This window comes from Miniopterus schreibersii (assembly GCF_964146895.1).
Source record: "Miniopterus schreibersii genome assembly, chromosome: 19".
In the NCBI taxonomy this organism is placed as follows: domain Eukaryota; kingdom Metazoa; phylum Chordata; class Mammalia; order Chiroptera; family Miniopteridae; genus Miniopterus; species Miniopterus schreibersii.
The window spans coordinates 6,761,707-6,785,822 of NC_138119.1; the positions used below are offsets into that span (position 1 = coordinate 6,761,707).

The 24,116-nt window shown below is 50.8% G+C and overlaps 1 protein-coding gene across 3 annotated transcripts; it reads left to right on the plus strand.

The window, feature by feature from the left end:
• The first annotated feature begins 1,031 nt into the window (after window positions 1–1,031).
• On the plus strand, window positions 1,032–8,797 carry TAFA3 (TAFA chemokine like family member 3). Of its 3 annotated transcripts, none has more exons than XM_081121457.1 (6): window positions 1,032–1,318; window positions 2,520–2,634; window positions 3,792–3,907; window positions 4,542–4,691; window positions 5,417–5,541; window positions 6,899–8,797. In XM_081121457.1, the coding sequence occupies exons 3-6, from the start codon at window positions 3,793–3,795 to the stop codon at window positions 6,908–6,910; spliced, it is 402 nt and encodes a 133-aa protein (XP_080977583.1). In that variant the 5' UTR covers window positions 1,032–1,318; window positions 2,520–2,634; window position 3,792; the 3' UTR covers window positions 6,911–8,797. The 3 variants fall into 3 exon arrangements, with proteins under 3 accessions (XP_080977583.1, XP_080977585.1, XP_080977584.1); XM_081121459.1 differs by having other exon boundaries at window positions 2,577–2,634; XM_081121458.1 differs by having other exon boundaries at window positions 1,032–1,212.
• The last annotated feature ends 15,319 nt before the right edge of the window (window positions 8,798–24,116 follow it).

Genomic DNA, 24,116 nt, shown 5'->3' on the forward strand with positions numbered 1-24,116 from the left:
CCCAGAAAGTAAGAAAGAAAACGGGCGGGGGGCAGGGATGAGGTGAGAAGAAAAAGACTTGCAAGAAATTCTCCTCAGCTAAGAAATGAGACTTGGTGCCAGGCCTCAGCTAGGGAGGGGACTGGGCATCCTCAGGACAGGCCCCTTTATCCAGGCTACATGCAGTGGCTCAGAGTTCAGAACTGGGCTTCTCCCCCTTGCCCCTCCCCTTTCTATTACCCCTACCCCAAAACCCTCTTATCCTAAGAGGACTGTCCCTCTAAGAGAAAAATTTACAGACCACCACCTCCCCAAATTTTACCCTATAAAGAAGTAAAAAATTGCAATTATGCTGCAATTTTTATGATGAAGAAACTGGGTCTCAGAGCTTGGTTCCCAAGTTGGGGTTTGCACCCCTCATCCATGGGGACCAGCCTATTGCAGCCCTCCTGCCTACCCTGCCTCTCCCCTCATACCTCCCCTAGCCCTTCCCACCCCGGAGGACACCACTCCTAGGGTAGAGATCATTTGCTCCTGCCTCCTGGGTTTTGACCTTTTAACAGCTGCAAAGGTGGGGATAGTCTCTATCTTCTGTGCCCGACACAGTAGTCTCTAGCGACATGTGGCTACTGAGCACTTGAAATGTGCTGAGGGCGAATGAGAACCTCGATTTTTAAATTTTATTTGACTCCTATTTACATTAGAAACCACATATCGGATATTGGCTGAAGTATTAGTGCAGTTCTGGAATCTTCAAGGCTCCAAAGCCCTGAGAGTCTGCGCAACCCCTCCTCATGCTCAGTGCCCCCACCCCCAGAAACCCAATACCTGGAGAGTTTTGAGGGACCCCTCTGAGTGACCCCCCGCCTGCAGAGGGATGATCACCGTTACCAAACCGCTGGGGCCCGAGGTCCTCTCGTCCCTCGTCCCGCCTCGGCCACCAGGGGCCGCTGCGCCCTCCGCCCGCACCACCGAGCGCCGCGCGCGGCGTCCCGCGCTGTCCCGGAGGCGGGGGCGGGGGCGGCGCCCACGCGGGGCTGGCGGACAGGAGCGGCCCCGGCGAGGAGGACGCGGCGCGGGGACTGCGGGCGGGAACCTCGCGGGGGACCCCGGCTGAGCTCCGCCGAGCGGGCCAGGCGCGCCCGGAGCCGCTCCCGTGCGCAAAGCGGGCCCCGACCTCACCGTGATGCCAGTTTGGCCAGAGCCCCTCCGCCTTGGAGACGCAGCAACTTGGTGAGGGTCACATGGTCCGGACTGCACAGCGCCCGAGCTGACCGGGCCCAGGGGCGAGGAGAACCTCCGGCCAGCGGGGGGGCCCAGCGGCACCGCCGGGGGACGGGTAGGTCCCGGGAACGGGGGCTCAGAATTTGGAGGACTGAGCGGGCGCGGGCCGGGGACGAGGCGCGGGGAGGTAGGGGAAGGTCGAAGGTCCCGCGGCTCATGCTCAGCCCCACGCTGGTGTGCCGGCTGCTAACTCATCCTCACCGCAGCCTGCGTGGGCGGTGAGGGGAGACGGTTTGGGAAACTGAGGCAGGAGGGTGGAAGCCCGAGAACAAATCCCAGAACTTCTGTCTCCAGCTCTCTCTGAGGAAGGGAACAGAATGCTAGAGAACCCAGCCTAAATGCCCCCCCCCCCGCGGTATTTTGCATCTCGGGGTTCATAGGAGAGAGAGGAGAGAGGGGTTGGAGAATGTGGCAGCTCAGAGAGAAGTGGGATGCGGACTGCCGGGGAGAAGACAAAGCTGCGTTTGTAATGATGAAAGGGAAGGTTCTTGATGGGGATGGGAGAGGAGATGCCAACCTAGAGGAGAGGTCCATCTGGAAGGGCGGGAAGGTCTCTGCCCACAGAGCACACCTGCTCCCCAGGGTAACAGCTCCCCTTCCTCCCTCTGCCCCTTGGTCACCCTGGGGCTGCTAGGACACAGAGGTGTGGGTTCTTCCTGGGCCACATCATCCCACCTGCCTCGGCCTGGCCCACCTCCCTTTGGGAGCTGAGGGAGGAGAGGTCTTAGGAAGAAATGGAGAAGCTGTTGGGACTGGGCCTCTGAGGCTCAGAGAGCTGGAGGACCGTCATTCTAGCCCCCCTGGAGTGGGAATGGGGTGCGGGTGGCAGAGTTGAGCCATCTCCATGTGAGCCCAGGAAGCCGCTGTGAGGGGGGTAGGAGGTAGAGGCAAAGAGGATTTAGGACCTCAGGGTCTGTCCCAGGTGCCTCTTTGAGCAGCATCCTGTGAGATCCTGCTCAGGACCCCTGCCTTGGCCTTCAGCTCCCTCCCAAGGCCAGACAGGTGACAGCTGGTTCTTAGACACCTCCTACCATCAGCCCTGCTTTCCTCCTGGGACAGAGAAACTCCCTCAGCTACTCCTCTCAGGATAAGCACCCTGCAAGTTCCCAGAGTCTGCAAGGACCCCTGCAAATTCCCAGAGTGGGGACGAGACTGCCCCCTGCCCTGCACCTTGGGGAACAGACTCAGAATTGGGCTTTGTTTCATGCTCAGCCCACCCCCTTGCCCTCAAGGAAGCCGCCTTTTACCCCCTACAGGGCCATGTGCTCCCTCTGTCCCTTGCAACCCCCCAAGAATCCTTCCTACTTGTGTAGGTGGAGTGAGCCTGAGGCCAGTGGATGAACAGACAGAAGCTGAAAGCTCCCAATAAAGGTGAGTGAGGAGACGGGGAGAATGGGGGTGAACGGAGGAGACCCAGCACCCTACCCAAGGGAGCAGCCAGGTCCTGGCATTTGGTTTGGCCTCCAGTATTCCCAGCACTGTGCTGACATCTGAGGGAGCCCAGCGATGCTCCAGGGGCCCAGCAGCTTCCAGCTGCTCTGTGCCTCAGTTTCCCTGGGACCCCCTCCATCTCTAGCCCATTCTCTGGGATGGATTTGGGGGGCCTGGACCATTGAGGATGGGGGAGGGGAAGGAAAGGGGATGAGAGCAGAAGCAAGGTGGTGCAGTAGAATTGGGGCAGGCTGCTGGGCTCCCAGGCCCTGCCACCCACCCGCTGCCTGGCCTTGGGCAAGTCATTTGACTTCTGTTAGCCTTGGTTCCATTTCTTCCTTTTTAAACTTAAATTTGCTTAAACTGAATTGCTAGTATATTCCCAAGGTTCAAAACCCAAAATGTGAAAGAATGAGAGGGACAAAAATAAGTCTCTCTCTAACTTTTTATCTCCCAGCCAGCCAGTTCCCCTTCTTGGTGGCAACCAACGTTATTAGGATTTTTATGTACATTTCCAGAGCTAGCTTATGCATATTTGAGTGAGATCATTGCCTGCCTTGGCACAGAAAGCGTTTCCTCATCTTTTTCACAGCTGCCTGGGCAGGACTGCATTTGTACAGTGCTCCCCAGTATGTTTAGCCCGCCCTTGACTGATGGTTGTTTAGGTTGTGTCCAGGCTTCTTGAGTATCGGTTTGCTTATCTGTAAAATAGGTACAAATAATTTTACTTTGTAGGACAGCTGGGAAAGATTCAAGACCCTGTTTGTGAAGTGCCTGGGCCAAGTGCTCCAAAACTGGGAGTCAGCATTATCATGTCACTTTTTGTCCATGGGACAGTGTCTGGTTCGCCCTTCAAGGCCCCTTCTAAATGTCATCTTCACAAAGCTTTACAGCAGGACAGCCTCCCTTCCTGCCCCTCTTCTTGCTAGGAAAGCACTCACTATTTTCTACAATGAGTTTGGGCCAGGCTGAGAGCTGCCTGGGGACAAGGTGTGCACCCTGCCCACCTCTGTGCCTCCCAGAGTGTGTGGCACAGAGGCGGAGGGGTGGGCTTGTGCCTGGAGTTGGAGCAAGAAGGTATGTGCCTCTCTCTGCAGGATGCGTGAGAGGGCCGCGCGGAACTGGAGCACGGGTGGCTGGCTGCTGGCGCTTTGCCTGGTCTGGCTGTGGACCCTCCTGGCTTCGGCTTCCTTGCAGCCTCCAACCCCCACAGGTTTGGGGGAGGTGGCAGGGCCTGGGGAGGGGTTTGCTGGACACCACCCCACCCCATTCAACAGTAGGCAGGTCTCTGAGGCAGAGTAAAATCCACAGATTCTAGGGGTTCTGGCTCCTCGCTCTGTTCTTCCCCCAGGAAACTCTGCCCCTTTTGCTGTCCTAGGCCCAAAACGTGGGCAGATCCATTGCTCACCTTCCCTTTCTGGCCCGGCCCGAAGCTGTTCTGCAGGGAGAGGGGCCCCCGGTGGGGGCTTAAGCCTAGCCTCCTGGCCTAATTCTGCGATTTTCCTTCTGGGATGGCTAAAGCCTGTATAAGCGGATAATCCTTCCCACGCACTGTAAGCCCCGGGGCCCTTGCCCTTCTGGAGGAAGCTGGGAGGTGTCCTGTTGGTGTGGGATTTCATCCTTCTTCTGCCCAAGGGCCAGGCTCTGCCAAAGGGCAATGAGTGTGGCCTCGCTAGGGAAGCAGAAGGGACTGGAACACTGGAGCAGCAGGAAGATTTCCTCCGTTTTCTCCTCTCCTAAGCTGGGAGGAGGGGCTGGAGGGATGCCCGGGTGGGGGTCCAGGCGGGGAAGAAGGGAGCAGGGTGCAGGCCTGAGCCAGGTCCCTGATCCTGTGCTGGCCCCTTCAGTCCTTGTGAAGCAGGGCACCTGCGAAGTGACAGCTTCTCACCGCTGCTGTAACAGGAACCGCGTGGAGGAACGCTCCCAGACTGTCAAGTGCTCCTGCTCCTCCGGCCAGGTGGCTGGCACCACGCGGGCAAAGCCCTCCTGCGTGGACGGTGAGTGAGAGGCTGGGACCCCAAGGGGAGGGCCTGATCAGAGAGATAAGGAGGTCTGTCTGGGCCTGGCCATCTGCTGGGGATACAGTTTCCCATCTCAGGGCTTCCATGTCGGATCTCAAATGATGGGGCAGCCTCTGGGGGAGGGCAGACGTGACCATCCCATTTCATAGATGAGAAACCTCCCTCTGGCCGGCACTCACTGCCTGGCGCACACACAGATGTGCCCCCTCATATGGATGCCCTCACACCTCCTCTCGTTCTCAAGCCGGCCTCTGCCCCCCTCCCATGGTGCGTGCATGCCTTCACTCCCACCCCCTTTCCCATGGCCCCACCCATGCTCGTTTTCTCACGCTTGTGCACGCCTGCTCTGTGGACCGCCCGAACGGCTCACACCCTTGCTCACATACACGAACTGGTATGTTGGGACTGTGCTTCGAGGCTAATGACACGGTGGCTCAACCTGAGGGTTGCCTTGGACACAGCGTCTCCTGCCTTCACCCTGCGCTGTCTTTGGTGGATGCAGGGGTCAGTGGGATTGAGGTTGACATGGTTGTGTGCCTGGGCCTTTCTGGGCGGCCCGAGTAGGGGAAAGACAGGGAAATGCAGGGCTCAAAGCCAGGGCCGTGTGCAAATGTGCACTTCATTCCGCACAGACACCGCTTGACCACACACTGTACGCGCAGAGGGCTTAGCGCTCCCCTCATTGCCTTCTGCTCCCATAGCCTCCATCGTCCTGCAGAGGTGGTGGTGCCAGATGGAGCCCTGCCTGCCCGGGGAGGAGTGCAAAGTGCTCCCGGACCTGTCAGGATGGAGCTGCAGCAGTGGGCACAAAGTCAAAACCACCAAGGTACCCAGTGGTAGACCCTTCATCCCCTTACTGTTTCCCTTTCAGCTGGGATGGAAAAGGGGGCACAGGAGCCCTGGGAGATGTCGGTGTCCTAAGGAGAGATCTGCAAACCATTTGGGCACATCTCTGGACAGTTCCCCCAGGTCTGTCTTGACTCTGGGGACTGGAGTCAGGGCCTCTGGATTTGAAATGCCATGAGTCCCGGGCAGATTTCCTGGTGCTTCATATGCCTTGGTGTCCTCCTCTGTCTGGAGTGAGTTTGCCTCCTGGAAAACGTCGGGTCCGTAGGAACAAAGTAGAGAGTTGTGACAATTATCTAGATAATTCAGAAGGGACTCTGCAGTAGCCGCTCTGCCCGCCCACCCCTGCCACAGGCCCCACCCCACACTCCCAGGATTTCCAACTCCCTGCAGCTCACACCTGCCTTCCTCTAGTTGAATTGCTGTGCTGTGACCCAGGAAAATTCATGGTTTGCTGCCTTCCCCGAAGAACAAGGGGTAATGAAAATTTTATCAAACTTGTCAGCAAGCCCGTGTGTGTCACGGTTAACTAGTTGTGTAGCTCTGTCGTTGCCATTTATGATGATACCGTGGGACAAGCCAGAACTCTGCTTCTGCCTTCCCTTGCCTCTGCCACACACAGCAAACAAGCAAAGCAAACAAACAAACAACACAGAAGGAAAGACTGCCTTTGGGATCCTGAAGAGAACATTTTTAGAGAGCACAAAACAGAGGGAGCTACAGCAAGAAAAAGTGTGGCCGATATAAAGGAGAGCTTTCTATCTATAGGCAGGCAAGGGAGACAGCTATTCTGAGTATATTTAAGACCAGAAGAGAGTGAGACCCCCACCCCAGAGCTGGTGACATTTGTCACTTTTTTTTTTTAAAACCTTACCTGAGGATTTTTTTAATTGATTTAGGAGAGAGAGGAAGAGGGAGGGAGAGAAAGAGAAAACCTTGACGTGAGGGAGAAACATCGATCAGTTGCCTCCCTTACACTCCCCGACCAGGCATCTAACCCGCAATCTAGGTATATGCCCTGACCGGGAACCGAACCCGCAACCTTTCTCGTATACAGGATGAGGGTCCAACCAACTGGGCCACCCAGCTGGGGCTGTCACTGTTTTGTAAGTTTGGGTTTGTAGGCTGCAGGTCACTGTGCTTGCAGTTTCAGTAACTCCCCTCAAGCACACTGTGGTGGGACCTGCCTGACTCATGTTTGCACGGGCCACCTGGCCATGCTTTCCCAGGCTGGACTTCCTTAGGGAGAAGGGATGGCAGCAATGACCTCTGCATGACCTGCACGTCCTGGGGGTATTTGTTCTCGTCTCTGACCTTCTCCCTTGCTTGCTCTCTAGGTGACACGGTAGCTCTTGGGGTCACAGCCTGGGCAGAACAGCTTGACTGAGCCATGGACGGAAGCTTGGTATCCAGTTTCCAGCCAGCAAATTTGGAGGTTCACCTGTCTGGACACACGCCCCATGCCAAAGGCAGCATCCCTTTTCCAGGGGCATTTCCGTTAAGCCGCTCAGCAGATATGGACAGATCTCTATCCATGTACCTAGCGTTGTGCTGAGCTCTCCTGGGGGACCCAACAGAAGGTCAAGATGCAATACCTGCCCTCAAGGAAAGTCCAGTCAAGTTGGAGAGTTGATGAAAGACAGTTTAGATGATTTAGTTTAAAGCATGTGGTACCAGAATGTGGCTTCTGGTCATATGGGGGTTTTGGGGATGAGACTCCCACAGCTCTTCAGCCACCCCCTGGCCACTGATAAGAGGTCACATTCACCACCCACCACTTCCCTCCCTCACATAAGTCCAGAACCCCAGCAAACTGCTAACATGTTGAAGGAAGACATGTACCCCAATGCCACACTGGCTGTCTATTCTTTGGATGGGACTGGCTTGACTTGGGGAAGGAAAGCAGAGATGAAGCCAGAATTTCCAGCAAAGCTTCTGTAGAGGTGTGGCCTGGTTTGGGCTGTTCATTGGGCAGGAGATGGCACTAAGAGAGGAACCTTAAAATCACTGCCCACCGTCCAAGCACCTTGAGTTTTTGTTTGTTTGCTTGTTTGAACAGATGAGGAAACTGAGTCCCAGAGAGGTGAAGTGACTTGCCCAAGGTCTCACAGCTTGGGCCTCCACTGACCTTTAGACCACTGACCTTTTCACTTGGCCTGGCTGTGGGATTCTGACCTGGGCCTTCCATGTTGCTTTTATCTCTAAAATAGGAAGCTTCAAAGAACTGGCTGGACAGCAGCAACATTTTTCTCAGAAGCTCCTATAGCAGGAACTTTTACCAAGGTCACTGTTCTCCTGTCTAAAATGAACCAGAATACTTACACACCACGATGTGGGGCCACTGGATCTCCACTCTGCCCTCAGCTCCAAAAATTCCAAACAGGCCTCACGACAGCCCAGAGATCACTCAGCCCAGTTACAGCTGGGACACTGAGCTGGAAGCCCTACTGCCGACTCTACTGACCCATCTCTTCCAGAATCCTTGGACTGTAACTCTCAGAGGCTCTGGCACTAAGAGAGGGTCCGGGTGGGGTCCAGGCTGGTCAGTCCTTCACAGGTTCCGCACGGCTGGATGGAACCTCTGTTGTCCAGGGCCGAGGGTTGGCACAGCCGGGCTCACACTCAGGCCTCAGGGACTGAGACACAGGCTACTTGGGGATCTCATCAGTAAGAGAACTCCAGCCTCAGTTACTGCTGGGGTCGGCTGGGATGGCCAGGACTGCAGAGCATGGTGAGGCCTTGAGGGGAGGGGTGTCAGTAGAGACCAACCTGGGCAAATGCTGGATTCTGACCCTCAGACGATGGGTTGAGGCTGAGTCTCAGTCCCTGCCTGCTTCTCCCACTCCCTCCTTGTGCGGTAGAACCAAGACTATTCACCCCACTCCAGGGTTTGTCTTCTTGTTTTTGCTTTGTTTTGTCTTGGGTAATGGAGTGGACAATGATGCAGCTTCTCATTAGACTGTAAATATCAGAACTGACAACTTTGAGTCCCTGCACATAGTGGGGTCGCAGGGTAGGGTGGTCAAAGAGTAGGTCAGAGGTTCTCATCACCTTCCTCAGGGCTGGGAGTGGATTAAGGGTTAGCAAACTTTCTGGAAAGGGCCAGATGATAAATATTTGAGGCTTTGCAGGCCACATACAGTCTCTTTGGCATATTTTTCTTTGGTGATGTTTTATTTTATTTTATTTTATTTTATTATTTTATTTTATTTTATTTTATTTTATTTTATTTTATTTTATTTTATTTTATTTTATTTTAATTTCTTTTGTTTTTAACTTTTAAAAATGTAAAAACTATTCTTAGCTTGAGAGCTATACAGAACCAGCCCCAGAACTGTTTTTAGAAGGCTGCCAACCCCAATGACCCTTTGAAGGCAGGCCATCTCATCTCTGTTGCTTAGGTCTGCTCCCCAGCCTCCTGGCCTGCCTTCTGTCAGTGGGAACCTGAGCTCGAGGTCTTGGTCAGGTTTTGTTTTTCTTCTAATGCTCCTTGAGAGATCGGTGAGTGAATTATTTAGGCTACAAACGAGACAGCTTTAGCAGAGTCAGACACTAAGAGCCTGCCCTCCTGGAGGCCAGGATGTGGGCTTCTCCACTCCCTCCCCACCCTTTGAGACTGTGTCTGGGAGGGAGGGAGAGGGCTCCAGCCCTGTGCCCATCTGCTGTGTCTACAAGCTGCTGGGCTTTGAGCTGGGGGGTGAGCCTGAGAGCGTGGGGATGCCACTGCACACATTCCACCCCCCTGAGCTACCAACCTCCTCCAGCCCCTGCCTCAATCAAAGTCCAAGCTCCCTGACACCCTCTGACCTCTCATCCCTGATAAAGAGACCTCTTTCCTTTGGCAAAAGCTGAAATTTGCTAATCCACTTTTTAACCCCTCAAAGTCTCCATTTCCTCCTGACCTGTCCAGATATTTATTTGCTGGGCTTTGAGGGGTGTCCTTTACATGGCCAGGAGAGAGACCGCACAGGAGGGTCCGGTGGAGAAGGGAAAACACCCCATCTCCCAACACTAGCCCCCTAGTTTCCAACTAAGTCAATACTTGTGCACATTTTATAACCAATTCAGTGGCAGTTTAGGAATGCAAATTAATTTCCCTGCAGCACAGGCATCCTGGAGTCATCTGTCTTCCTTTCCTCCCCTTAGTGGGATGAGATCCCAGGTTCCCCAAAGTTAGCTTTTGTCCCCACTGCCTCCTTAGGAAGGTTGCCAACTACAGGAGATCATGTGGCTAATTTCTGTCACCTCCTGGCAGTTCCATTAAGGTCTACGGGTGACATCCTAATTAATGGCCCCAGACAGTAGCCTAAAATCACAATCTGAGAGCTAGGAGAGATGTTAGAGATCAGATAACCAACTCCCTCATTAGACAGATGAGGAGGGGAAGGCTCAGAGAGGTTAGGTGATTTGCTCAAAGTCACACAGCAAGCTGGTGGCATGTCCTGCACAGTGATCCAGACAAGCGCTCTTTGCACTACTGCATGTTGCCTCTTTACTCCAGTACAGATGAGGAAGCTGCAGATGAAGCCAGGATTTTAGCAAGGATGCATGTGAGAGTCTCATTCCCAAATCCTCCAACGCTGTGAGTGCAACGGGACAGAACAAAGAAGAATGGGAAGGATTTAGAGATATACACACAGAGGGGAGTAGGGACAGAAAGGAGGGATTGAGATCACTCATTCAGGGCATAAAAACACCAAAGCATAGCACAAATTAATTAGAACAAAACCCATGCTGCATCCAAAACAGTCAATTTTTGTCCTTTCTGGAAGAGATGAAATAGAGCTCCTATCAACTTCTGGAAGACCTGTGAAGCCAGTCTCGAGGGCTTCTGGGTTCCTTAGAGTAGTGTGAGGGTCTGCAAACTAAGGCTCATTGTCCAAATCTGGCCCACTGACTTTGTAAATAAAGTTTTATTGGAACGTAACTGTGTTCACCTGCGTATTATTGTCTATGGCTACTTTCTTGCTACAACAGCAGAGCTGAGTCATTGCAAAGAGACCATATGGCCTACAAGGCCTAAAATATTTACTACTGGACCATTTATAGAAAACTTTTGCCAACCCTTGCCCTGATATTTTTATTGACTCTTTCTTGGTACAGACTGGAAAATGATGACTCTATGCTGTATTTTTGGGTTTGGGATTTTATTTTGGAGGCTATGCCTGTGTCCCCTTTAATTCCTTCCAGTGTCATTTGTGAGATCTAACCACCAAAGCAATGAAGACATAAAGATTAAGACAGAGGCCAAGAGAAACACCTGAGACAGGTGAATGCTTCCCTAATATGTTGTTACACCCAGATCAGATCAGTTCATATTTTCCAAGTTCATGCAACTTCTACTTTTAAACTTTAAATAACTGCATGCACCCATGTGTAATTGTGTTTGCTCGTACGCTGCTGGTGTTTTTGTGCATCTGTGCATTTCAGTGTGGTATCTCCATGCCCATAAGCAAAACTGACATTAAAAATACATCCCTAGCTCAGTACAGTGACTGACTAGTAAGTCAGACGCCAGCCTGTACATCAGACCAGGGCACGCTGGCTGCACAAAGCCCAGCACGTTCCCACCCACCTGCTGTGACTGAGAGGGACTCCAGAACAGGGGAGGGCTCATTTCTCCCTCCCCACAGTGTGAGCAGCTGCTGGTTCGTGACTTTCTTGGGCTTGTGATATGTCACTGTGTGGGTCTGGGTATGCATATGGGTACAGAAGCTACTGGACTTGGATGGCTGTACACATTATATTTGGAATAAGCACGTAGACTAGGCACAAGGAAGACCAGCAATGGCCTTTTGAGCCTTACATGATGTTACAAACTCCCCTTCACTCTGGCTTAGAGGAAGAGGATTCCTACCATTTCCAAAGGCTGGATTGACCTACATGCTAGGTGACTGGCAATAACACCATCATTTCTATTGGTGAATGTCCACCATATATCAAGTACCGTGCTAGACTCTATATAGCGACAGTATGTTCAATAGGAGTCGTCCCATCTAAAAATTTGGACAGAGGGGAATTGCAGAAAAGAACTCCAAGAGCTTGACTTGAATTGATTGGAGTGCAGGGTGACAGAGGAACTCAGGCCTGAAAATAATCGGAAGGCGACTGGATATGGTTGTTTTATGGGCCTGGATAGTGAGTCTTGAGAACTATCTTGGGAGTGAGCTGCACCTGCAGAGCTTAGCAGAGCATAGATGTTGTATGTTTTCCAAAGGCCAGATGTGGACTGCCCAGGAGGGCTGCCTGGAAGGGTGTCCCCCAGGTAGGGAAAGACTGCCAGAAGCCATGAGGCTAAGAGGGCATCCTAAGTGGCCAGTGAAGGAGATATCACCCACATCAAGGGACCTCTAAGTAGGAGAGTCCCAGCAACAGGTCATCTTCCAAATCAGTGACCCATATATAGTGCTATTTCTCCCATAGCTCGGATTCATGAGCAGGAAAATCAAGGGGTTGAAATGGGAATGGCTCCTCTCATCCTTACTCCTAGCGATGCACTAAGAAAAAGTTTGCTTCCCAGACTCACAACTTTGGGCTCTTCTGTTTTAGAAAACTATTTGCCCAGGTTAATTCTGTATATGTAAAATACGTTAATATCGATATCTTTCAGTGACTGTATTAGGTGAGGTGTTTGCTGAAAACAAGGGGAATATGGGGTGAACAAAAGAGAAGAAAGTTAAAAATACTAGCTTTGACCACAAGGCAAGTTAGAGGAATGAACTGCAGTCTGTAGTATTTCTTCCTTACATTAATATGAATGTATTACTTTACATATTAACCAATTATTTTCTTCCCTTTTCCCACTCTTAAAAGTGACCAGGACTATTAATTACCTGAAAGCAACCAGAAAAATATACAGAAGCTGGTCAAGATTTCACCCTGAACCATAAAAATTAGTCCACATGTTGAGGTCAAAGGTAGAAGCATGATAAAGAATACAAGTGTTTCCTGTGTGAGTCCTACCATGTCATGTTAATTCGGTAAATTGGTTTCACATGCCTTGAATCACTTAATCTCCTCAAGGCCCTGTGAATTAAGTATTATTAACAGCAGTTTACAAATGCAGATGCTCAGAGAGGAAAAAATATCTGAGGGCCTTCAAAAGCTGTCTCACTGGTTCAGGACCAGGAAAACACACAGGGTAAGAAAGAATTGGGGGACAGACATTTTTAATGTGAATTGTTTCATTTAATCCTCATAACAATTCTATCAGGTAGGTATTACTCTTCTGATTTTACAGACAAGGAGTCTAAGACTCAGAGAGGTTAAGTAATTTTCCAAAGGTTACACAGTAAAAAAAGCAGATGAATCAGAGTTTGAACCCAGGTCTGCTCTAAAGCTCAGATCCATTCACCACACATGGGCTGTGTCCTGGCTATCTCCTCGGGGACTGAGCTGCCCAGAGTCTAAATACTTTATACTTAATGCTTCGGGAAGTTGAGAGGGGCTAGGGGATGGACTGGTAATAAGTGCAATGATAGAGGTAAGTCCTACGTGCTATAGGAGCACCTATTTAGGAAAGAAACTAAATGCTGCCTGTGGAAAAGAAGTCCAAGTCTTTAGAGTTGAGCGGGAATCAGCCAGGTAAATGTGTGAGTGTGTGTGTTGGAAGGAACTGGACAGTAAAGGCGGAGCAGAAAAAAAGCGTTTGCAAAGGAGGAAGGCTTGAGACAAGTTCAAGGAAATAGCTGTGGCTGGAACATAAGGGGGAAGAATAGATGGTGAGAGGGAAAGCTGAAAGCTGGCCCAGGGTGCCGAGAAGAGCTTCTCGTGGTTAACTGGGCCCAAATTCATAACCAAGAACCCAGGAGCCGTTGTTTGCAGGGGTCTGGCGCGCACACCGCACTTCGCGGAAAACCAGCGGGCCGAGCAGCCAAACCTCCCGCGCTGCGCTCCCGCCGGCTGAGCCTAACCTTACAAAGGAATTGCTGGAAAGTATTTTGACTCACGGGCTGAAATCTGCCCTGTCCAATCAGAGCTGCGCAGCTATGTTTCATTTGCATAATCACCGACCAATCAGAACATGCGCTTCCAACCAATCAGGATAGTACAATGTAGACCAATCAAACTGTGCATATTTGGAGTCTTCATTTGCATAAAAATGGACCAATCAGGGACCGGGGCGGGCACTTTCTCTATATAAGCAGGCCTGCGCATCGTCTGAAGGTAGTGCACTTTCGGTTTCGTTTAGGTCGTGCGTTTCCTGGGTTTGCAAACTGTTTATTTGAATGAAGTGTCTCCTTTTAGCATACCCCAGATTGAGGACTCTCTCGGCATTGGGTTGGTGGCAGTGACCTTTTGTTAACAGCTGTAAGGCCAGATGCCAGGATGGATTTGCACACAGGGGAACAAGTTTTGGCAATGATCCAGGTAAGAAAATAAGACCTTGAACCAAAACCATTCCTTGCCAGAGAGTACAAAAAGGAGAGGAAGATATTTTCAAGCTCTGAGATCTGTCTCCATTCCCTCATGGAAGCTGCCTTTTTCTCTCCCACAATCACAGAGGTATGAGTGCAGCACTGACTCCTCCATGCACAAGGCAGGTGGCTGTTTCTGTGCTGTTTGAAAGTCACTGAAAGCCAGCTTCCAAACATGCTGTCTTCTCCAGGGTCTGTAAGCCTCCACTAGGTTCCCTTTGGCAGTATTCACACAAAAGCAAACATTTCCTGAGCACTTAACTGGTGTTTTTGGTTAATCACGTTTTTAAAACTTGGCTAATGTAAGGGAAAGGCTGGGAGATGAGTTTGGATGATGACTGTGGCAATTTCAGGGGACCAGATGCCCAGGAATTTCTGGGAAACAGGAGGCCACACTGCCTAAAACGGAAGAGCGGCTGGGATCAGGCAGGGACTCCTACCATAAATAATTCCTGCCGTTTGTTTCCCAGGAGGTTTGGGGCACAGGTCTTCCCTTTCACTCTGGTGAAGGGTCAAGTTTCTCTTTAGGCACTTGGATTCCCAGAGCCATCTTGGTATGTTCCAGTCAGAGTCTGGGTCCAGCCGAGAAGGCATGTCATGGAGCCTCTCCTTTGATGTGTTTCCCAGGAGGGTTGGGATGTGGTCGCTGAAAAGCTGCTGGTAGCTGGCCAAGCCTCACTCCGGCTGTGGGAGCAGCTCTGGGCCCCTCAGAGCTCCCCCAAATTGCAGGAGAAGCTGAGCTGCCCCAAGTCCCGCCTTGCATTCTCACTAAATGCTCATTAAAGTCTGAGCCAAGAGGAATGGCTGGACCAGGGGACTGGGAGCCTTGAATTTTCCTCCTTGGGAGTGATACCTGCCTGGGACAGTGCTCAAGGTTGGAGGGCAGAAGTTCGCTCTGTTGCTCCCACCTGGGGAGGTCTCTGTCGCCCTCCTCGCCAGCACCCACGCGCCTGCTGGGTGGCTGGCCACCAGTCAATGAGACATGCAAACGTTTGCTTTTAGTTGCTGATTTTTAAAGAGTAAGCTACTTAGGAAGCAGATTGAACGTCAATAATCTTTCCAGAGAAATCTTTTAATTAAGTTTACATAGGACCAACTGGTTGCAATTGCAGACAATTAGAAGACGTGAGAGAGGGACTGGAGGTGGGGGAGGGCCGTGTGCGTGTGTGTGCGCGCGCGTGTGTGTGCGCGTGTGTGCGTGGGCTGAGGGGTGTGTGCAAGATTTGCGGAAGGAGGGGCGTGTCTGCGGTGAGCAGTTCCGGCAGCAGCGGCGGGATGGGAAGGGTCTGGCCGTGGCCCTCCCGGAGCCTTTAAGCCCGCAGAAGTTTGGGGGGCGGTGTCCACCAGATGCGCCTCCCAGGGCGGTCGGTGCTGCGTGGTGGGCCCGGGACGCTCATGGCGATTCTGAGTCGAGTCCCGAGTGAGGGTCCGAGGGAGGCGACACCACCGTAGAAGCCGCCCCAGAAGCCCGGCTGAGCCCCAGCGCCTGTTAGCTGCGCTCAACGGGTCGCTCGGAGCGGGTCACCCCCCCACCCCCGTCTTCCCTGCGGCCGCGGCACAGCGGAGGCCTCTCCTCTCCAAGCCGCGACCCGGCGACCGCCCTCCACGCCCCTCCCGGCGCCTGCTCGCCCCGTGCCCGGTGCCATCCAGGCTCAGGTGTAAGCGCCGGGCGTCGGGCGCGGGCCTGGAGAGCGCACAGCCCGGCGGGCTCGGGAGACACTCACTGAGTCCGAGACGAGGCTTCTCTGTTCAGAGCTTGTTTTTTCTCATAACTGTTGCGGCGCAGTAACAAATTAACACCTGATGCCTCCTGATGCTCCTGTCTTCCAGGCGGTTCGCATTTATCGTCAGTGAAGGTTAACTTGTGCAACTTCAATATTAAAATGAGGAATTTGAGCTGCTCTTGGAAGTTGGCATGTTGATGGTTTGAGGGAAAATCCCCGTTACTCTTTTTTGCAGCTTCGGGCATTAGGAGTTTTAAAGGGGATCCTAAGATTGCACTGTTTAAAACACTGCTGCTGCTTACAACTACCAATTTGTGTGAATCAGGATTTTTGTTCTGTGTAAACAAAGTGGAGACAGAGCCAGGATACATGACTCTGACATGATCGCCCAATATTTCAATTTCAGTTTTTTCTATTCATTGAGGCAGCCTCTTGATTATTACAAATATTGCCCTTAATACAGTAATATTATAAATCTTAACTTATAAAGCACATTTATTCTTATAAATTATGCAATTATAAATTATATCAGTGAATGCAGTTATTCATACAAACAATCTATTTTATATACTGGGGCTCTGCATGAAATTGAATTTTGGAAAGAGCTCCTTTGCTCTCCCATTATCTCACTTGATCTCACAGCAGCCATGAGTCAAGGTTTTATTATTATTTCTATTTTTCAAATAAGGAAACAGGCACAGAGAGGTTAACTGACTTTCCCAAGGGAAATAAATAAGCAAACATATGAATATATAAGCCAGTAGGAGGCAGAGCTAGGGCTTGAAACCAGTTCTCCCAACTGCAAATTCAAACTTCTTCCCATTATCCCACATTGTCCCACCCTGCTCTCTGTACTTGGCACCAAGCTCCTGGGTGTGCTCACCCAGAGGGCGCTCAAGACCAGGACAGACGGAAAGTGGTCAGTGTGGGTGGAGGGTCAGAGGAAGTAGCAGTGGCTGCCTGGGAGAATTCTCCCCAGGGCCCAGAAGGCTGTTTGGGGTTGTTAGTAAGTTTTGTTTCCAGAACTTAGCAAACCCAATGCTCCATCCTGGAGTCAGGGATTTCTGCCTGCCAGGAGGCTGGGAGGAGGGAGAGGAGCCCAGTCTCTCTCAAGCCTGTCTGCAAAGGCTGCTCACTCTCACTTTGGCTAAGTGTATTTAAGGTGCCGGGAGGAACTAAAACATAAACCTCTTCCAGGGTGGGGCATTAATGCTTCCTTTGGGTTCAGAGGCTTGAGTTGAGGCAGAAAGATATGGCTTCGGCCCTTTGAAACAGCCCTTTGAAATGTGTACACCACTCCTATTCCCAAATGAGAGTCATTAGATTCACTGTGAGCCTCACTATGAACACTCCCATCTGCGCTCGCTGGCAGGGCCTCGTTAATGGGTATGCACACCTGAAGCATCCGGTTCCAGACCTGTGGGTCCCAGGGACACACTGTAACCTTGGGGGCTTCGCCTCACTCTCCCTGCCACACGATGTTTCCTGAGTGTAATGCTCCCTCCTTCCTAGTCTTGACGTGCACTGGGAAGTCACACCCCTTCGCATGTCGCATGTGTTGTCTGTCCCACGCTAGACTGCCCTTCTCTTGGGATTACCATTGCCTGAGCGCCGCTTCCCCTCACTCCCAACCACAGGCTTTGGGGAGAGCTGCCTGCTTCCTGCAGGACTGCGGGCCCAGCCAGAGGTGACTGGCCCAGAGGCCAGCGTTCCCTCCATCCAGACACTGGAATTTGCTCATGATAGATAATAATAGCTAATATTTACTGAGCACCGTTCTAAGCACTTTAGTGATATTAACTTACCCCAATCTAATGAATTAAACACTGTTTCTAGCCTGATATGCAGATAAGGTTGAAGTAACATGTTCAAGTTTACTCGGCTAGAAAGCAGCAGAGCCAGGATTCAAACCCCCTTGTCTGGGGCCCTCCCCTCCCCTCCCTCCCCCCCTCCCTCCCCCCCTCCCTCCCCCTCTTCTCTTACCAAGTTTCAAACAGGCAGAAAGGCAGGCAGAGTATAATGAATTCTCATCACCTAGATTTAGTAGCTGTTAACATTTTGGCACATTTGCTTCATCTGTTTTGTAAAATCTCTAATAGAGAAGGACTTTAAAAAATAACATTGCCAATAGCATAATCACACTCAACTAAATTCACAGTAGTTACTTCATATTATTTACTACTCAGTCCATATTCAATTTGTTCTGATTATATAAAGAAAGTCTTTTTACGGTTCTCTTATGCAAATGAGGATCCAAAGTTTGCATATTGCACTTGGTTGGTACATCTCCTAAGCCTCTTTTAGTCCCCCTTCCTTTTTTTCTCAAGCCATTAATTTGTCACAGTCGTTTCACTGCCTGGCGTTGACTGATTGTCTTCTCATGGTATGGTTAATGTGTTTCTCTCCTGTAAACTAGTATTTTGATCTGGAGTGATGATTAATATAGAGACACTGTTGCTTCTCTGTTGCCCTGGGCATTCATTTCTGCATGCCAAGGTTGGCATCTTGCTGCCTAAGGATTTTTGTCTCACTGGGAAGCACGCTTACCTGGGCTCTGGGCAAGTCGGGAATGTAGGCGAGTCATTGTCCACAGAGGCAGCCCTCAACCTGTGGACCAGGAGTCAGTGGGGAAAGCCTTAGCCGCCTCCTGCCTCCCTTGCGGTGGCTCTGACATATGTCCTACACTGCCCGCGGTCTTGTGAGGTAGAGCTGCATTGCCCACAGTGTACCTGTCTCACTTTTCTATCCTCTATTGAAGTTTTCTGGGGTCACCTCCCAAATAGACCACTTAGAGTGAATTCTAGTCTCAGCATCTGCTTCTAGGGTTACCTGAGCCAAGACAGTTAGATTCTGGCTCACATTTTTTTTGAATGAATGCCTCGAATGCATTTGCTGTGCTCCAGGCACAGTGCTAGGTGCTGGCAATACAAAGACTGCCTAGGCTAGGTGCTTGCCCTCAAGGAGTACACGGTCAAGGGGAAAAGTATGATCCCATCAGAATCCAGTGGGTTCATCGCTCACATTTCATCTCCATTTGACAGATGGAGCGACTTTGAAGGGGCAGTTTGCCCAACTTGGTAAGTGACATGACTAGAACTCACATTCAGGTCAGTGTGACTCTACACAGCATGTTTTTTCTCCTTTGGATGGCCAGAAATTCCTGCCCGTTTTGTTTCCTGGTGTTGAGGTCTTCTCAATTGCTAAAGTCACTGGCTTAGTCATAAGCGCATTCTGTCTCCCCTGGACCACTGAAATGTTCTAATAGGCCTCCTAGCCTTGCTGCCTCCAATTTGGCTCCAATTCTGCTGCCCAGGTGGTCTTGGAAAGCAACAACCAGGTCATTCTGTTCCTGCCCAGCAGGATGAGAACCACGCTGCGCAGCCAAGACCTTGAGGCTTTTCATGGCCTGATTCCAGCCCCTTTCCGGCCTCATCATTTAAGGCACATCCCATCTCCAGACTTTAGTGAGTCAGTCCCACTAAATCACCTCAGATCCCCAAACTGACATGGGGCAAGTTCCTTAACTACACTGGGCCTCATTTGTAAGATGAGGGTAACAATAAAACTACTGCACAGCGCCACGGGGAGCATTAAGTGGAAGATTATATATGTAAGGCCCTGCCTGGCATGTCCACATACCCAATAAATGTTGTTGATTTTAATATTATTAATGTTGGGCTGCCTTCCCTCCCTCTTTGCCTAGCAAACCCTACTCATCTTTCAAGACTCACCCTCCCACCGTGCAATCTTTGCAGACATCGGAAGTAGAATAGGCCATGGCCTCTGTGTGTCCCCACTGTGCAGAGATTGATAACATTCCATTCACTCATCACTTAACCTGTCTGTCTACCCCCCGAAACTGTAAGGGCCTTGATTACGAAGACACTGTCTCATTGATCATGTTTCCTAGAACTGAGTACAGTGCCTGGTTCCTGGTCAGTGCTCAGTAAACATTTGGCTGGTGGCTAAATGAATGAATAGCTGTCTGGGCAAAGGGAACCCAGTCACTCCCCTGACCCTGCCTGGGATCTTCCCCCTGCACCTGGGGACGCATGCCTCGCACTCCTGGCAAGGAGGTTGCTCACTCCTGTCACTCCTGCTCCCAGCAGACCCCTCCACCAGCGCGGGCATCTGGCTCTGCCCATGAAGGCTTGTGTTTGTCCTCTTTTGTGCCTCACTTTGGGGCATGAAGGAAGCAGAGGGGAGCCAGTGGGGGGAGCCAGGGTGACAAAGGGGGCCCGAGCATGCATTTTTCCGCTCAGAACAGGTTAATGCATGCCTGTGCAAGTCTGAGTCAAGATGTACTGGAGTGGAAGGTGGGCCTGCATTTAGGACTAGAGGCCCCCAAGCTCTGTTGTCTGTTCTCTCCATCTCGGCTGCGTGGGGGCTGCTGCTGGGCGCTCAGGGCCACTGCTTTCTGCCTCCCACCTTCTGAGACCCAGCTGGCTTCCTTTATTCTAACTCCAGTCCCAGGGGTTGGCATAAAGTTTGTCTCTGTGGAAAGACAATGGCGTGGCGTCAGGGTGGAACCGCAGTGTGGGTCCTGACACCCTGGTGATCCAGCTGTGCGTTTAGGCGAGTCATTGCTCTTCTCTGGGTCTCAGTGTCCTAATTTGTAAATCGGGATGCAGAGTCTCAGCCCTGTCTCCTTCCTGTGGCTGGTGGGAGGGAGCGATGTGATTGTGGAAATTACCTGTTTACTTTCTGAGCCTCCCACTCCACGCTCCACCTGGCCTGAGTGTGCTCCTCCCGTCATGGTGTTCTCTGCACCTGGAGGAGTCCCTGGCACAGGAGCTCGATAAAACACACAGAATAAATCTTGTAAAGCATCTCCTCAGCCCAGGTACCGCTAAATGGTTATGCTTGCCGCTGCTAGGTCTGATTTACGGCCCATGAGAGGGAGAGAAAGGAACTGTGACCCTGTGCTTCCCTCCCACCACCATCTTTCCAACTGCAGGTGTGGGGGCTGTCCTGCCAGGCTCACACTTCTGTCTTTCCCATTTCTAAAGAACTTTACACTTCCATGTTCATTTTCATATTTAATCGTACACCAATTGTTGAAGAAAGTTGGTCAGGTGGGGAAACCGAGGTCCAACCTGAAGTGACCATCTCAGGTACACGCTATGGGGAAACAGCTTCAGGCCCCCCCATCTCTCTGGTTTCTCTGCCCTCCATATTTTTCATGTTCTGTTCCCACCCTGCAGATGCTGTTCCCTTTATTAACTGCTACTTCGACTCATCTCCGGTGGCAGCTCCTCCAGGACCCCTTTCCTGGCTTTCCAAGCCTGGGTTAGAAGTCTCCGTGCTTCTCTCTCTGCATCTTGAGTTTGCCTCTCTTACAGCACAGATCCAGGTGGGGCTGCCCCTAGACCGGGAGCTCCCAGAGGGCAGGGCCTTCTCTACACCTGTGAACCTAGCACACAGCTTTAGAAATGTCTGATGGATGAATGGGTGGGTGAACAATGCAGAGTGGTTAAGCGGCTTGCTTGAGGTCACTCAGCTAAGGTAATAAATCTAAAAGCAAACGTTTTCAGAAGGTTGAATAAACGCAGTATGAACTCAGGTTTTTGCTAAGTATTTTCCACTGTCTCATGCCAGGTGTCCTGACTTCAAGTGCTACATTCTCTCTACTGCCCTCCCATGAGTGCCTGTCACCTGTTGAGCCAGTCACCACTGTGGGCAACTGGAGCCCTTCCTGCTGGGGAACTTGAGGAGGTGTGTGTGGTTAGGAAGCTCCGTGCTTATGTCCTACCCTGTTGTCATTTGCCGAGGGCTGCTCCCTGGCCTTTGACTCTCTGGTACTCCTGGTTTGCCAGGCACACAGATGTTCTAAGTGGCAGCCTTGGATGTGTGGAGGTGAATGCCCAGGGCGTGGGCAGGGTCCACTGAAGTCTCATCAGGCTCATTGTCACTTGAGCTTCACCCTCACCTTCTGGGAAAGAGAGGAAACAGTCACCTCCCCAGCTGGGCTGTGGTGAGGGTGCAGGAGACAAAGGCATACGGCGCCACTTGGCAGGGTGGAGGCGGATGATGACGATTGACAGTTGTGACTAGTGACAAGTCCCGCTTTCCTGTACATTAAAGAGAGATTTAGAAATCCGATGCCAAAGAAAATGCTGGGCAGGTGACTCCCAGGGAGGATGGTTTTAGATTTCGATCTTGGTTAAATTTCTGAGTTGGGCAATGATGGAGGCAGGCCCTCCCCAGGCTGCACCCAATTACTGGCCAAGTCACACCCAACCCACGCCCGGGACTCGGGGAGGAAAAATCACTTTCATCTCAGCTCCAACCTTTGGTTCAATTATTACTCCCCAGTGGGCAGAACTGCAGGGAAGAGAGACAAAGCTGTGGCCATCAAGGGCCGTTTACTCTTTGGTGGGAGGGAGGGAAGCGCAGGGCAGGATGTGGTTGGGATCCAGTGAAACCCTGCCCCTGTGGATGCAGATCACTGAAGGAGTGGCATGTGTGATTCACAAGCTTTCACCTTTGTAGATCTAGAGGTTCAGAGAGTGGGAAAGGGAGGGGAGAAGGAAGGCAAGGACTGAGAAAGGGACAGAGGTCTCTGTTCTGCTCTTTCCCTGTTACTGGCAGTAAATTCAGCAAATCTATTTGACGCTAATCTTGTTGGAAGAACTTACTGTAATTTGGTTCACTGCGGGAGATAATCAGATTTGTGTAAACTTTCACAATGGTTTGCAAAAGCCTCATACATCTTGACAGATGTGGTCAATAAAATGCGTGTCCTCTGATCTTGGGACAGAAAAGGAGAGACTGCGGGCTGGCGGGGACCAGTGGTCTTAGGGCCCAAAGAGGTGCACAGACCTGCTTGTCTGGACCCCCACTCACAGACCTTCATTCGCCTTTCCTTGTGGCCTGGCTCCAAAGCTGATAGGGATCCCCTCGGTTGGAGGAAGGAATATCTTAGGGACAAGGGGGTTGTTACTCCTCACTTCACCAAATCTAATTGTCCAGTTATTCCTGATCCAATAAGCCATTAGTAGTACCTTTCAAAATCTTTATTTTGTAGTCCCTGTAGCAGCAAACTTGATTCTTACCAGTATGTTTATAATTTTCAGTTATTAATAGAATTATTTCTGCTTTTATTTTAAAGCCATAGAAATATTTATTCTCTGTAATTTCTTGTGCCTAGAAAACTTGCCATCAATAACAACTGTAATAAATATAATAAGCATAATATATACAGAAACAGCAGGGATTTTTTTGGTTTGTTTGTTTATAACACTAGGAACTAGATTTTTGGAACAAATGGTGGGAGGTCAGAGGTACAAGGCTGAACGCTATGATCTGGGAGGGCAATGGGGCAGTTTGTAGCACGACAAGTTGTGAAGAACATGGATTTATATTTTATTTATGATGACGTGAAACCACCCATCTCCTTTCTCCAAACAAACAAAGCATAGACCCCAACTCCAGTCTAACCCAAACTTAAACAAGCATATTATTTCATCACAAAATGCAATTCTATGTGGCCCACCATCAGACTCTATGAGTTTGGGGAGGTGGGCAGCTAAGGATCTAGGCAGGGAGGGGAAGGAGAAGGGTCCTCGGGGATGGGCTCTGAGACTGGAGGTTGCATAGGTCATGAGCTCAGCTGAGGAGAGCTAGGGTCCCAGTGGTTTCAGAGAGGCAGAGAAGATGGAAACCTAAGAATTGCTTCAAAGAGAAAAGCCATCAAACTCCATGTTGGGGTGAGAGCTGGGATTAGGGAATGAAATGTATAAACTGACTGTAGACTGTAGGGTGTTAGCTTGGGGACTGGAAAATGATGGTATTATGAGGAGAAATGGAACCGTTGAGAAAGATAGGTGGATGAGAGGATACATTCAGTGTTGCCCACGTTGAGTAGAAGCGGCCTTGGGGCAACTAACTGAAATGTCCTGCGTGAACAACAGGCACAGGACTGAGCAATCAGGGCAGAAGGCAGAGACCTGAGAATTATTCACCTAGGAAACATTTACTGAGCCGCTGCTCCATGCCGGGAATTCAGACAACGCCAGGTGGAAGAGGTGCCTGGGAGCACAGTCAGAAAGATCGCACAGATCCGTGGTTCAGCTCCCACTTTGTCACTTACTAGCTGTGTGACCTTGGGCAAGTCATTTAATGTTTTTAAACCACAATTTTCCCATCTTAAGAAAGGGAATGAGTGTATTTGGCACATTTTTATCAGTAATAAAGGGAATTCTCATAAATGTTAGCCAAGATAATGCATATAAAGTATGTATAGCTTTGTGTCTGGCATACAGCAAATGCTAAAAAAATGTTACCTGTTATTATAGGGGAAAAGTACTTATGACCTTAGGGGTCTCCTAGACTAATGACTATGAAAACCAGAAGAGACGTGTTAGGAGCTCAGCTGAGTTAAAGGTCAGAGAGAGAAAGAGCTGAGGTGTTAG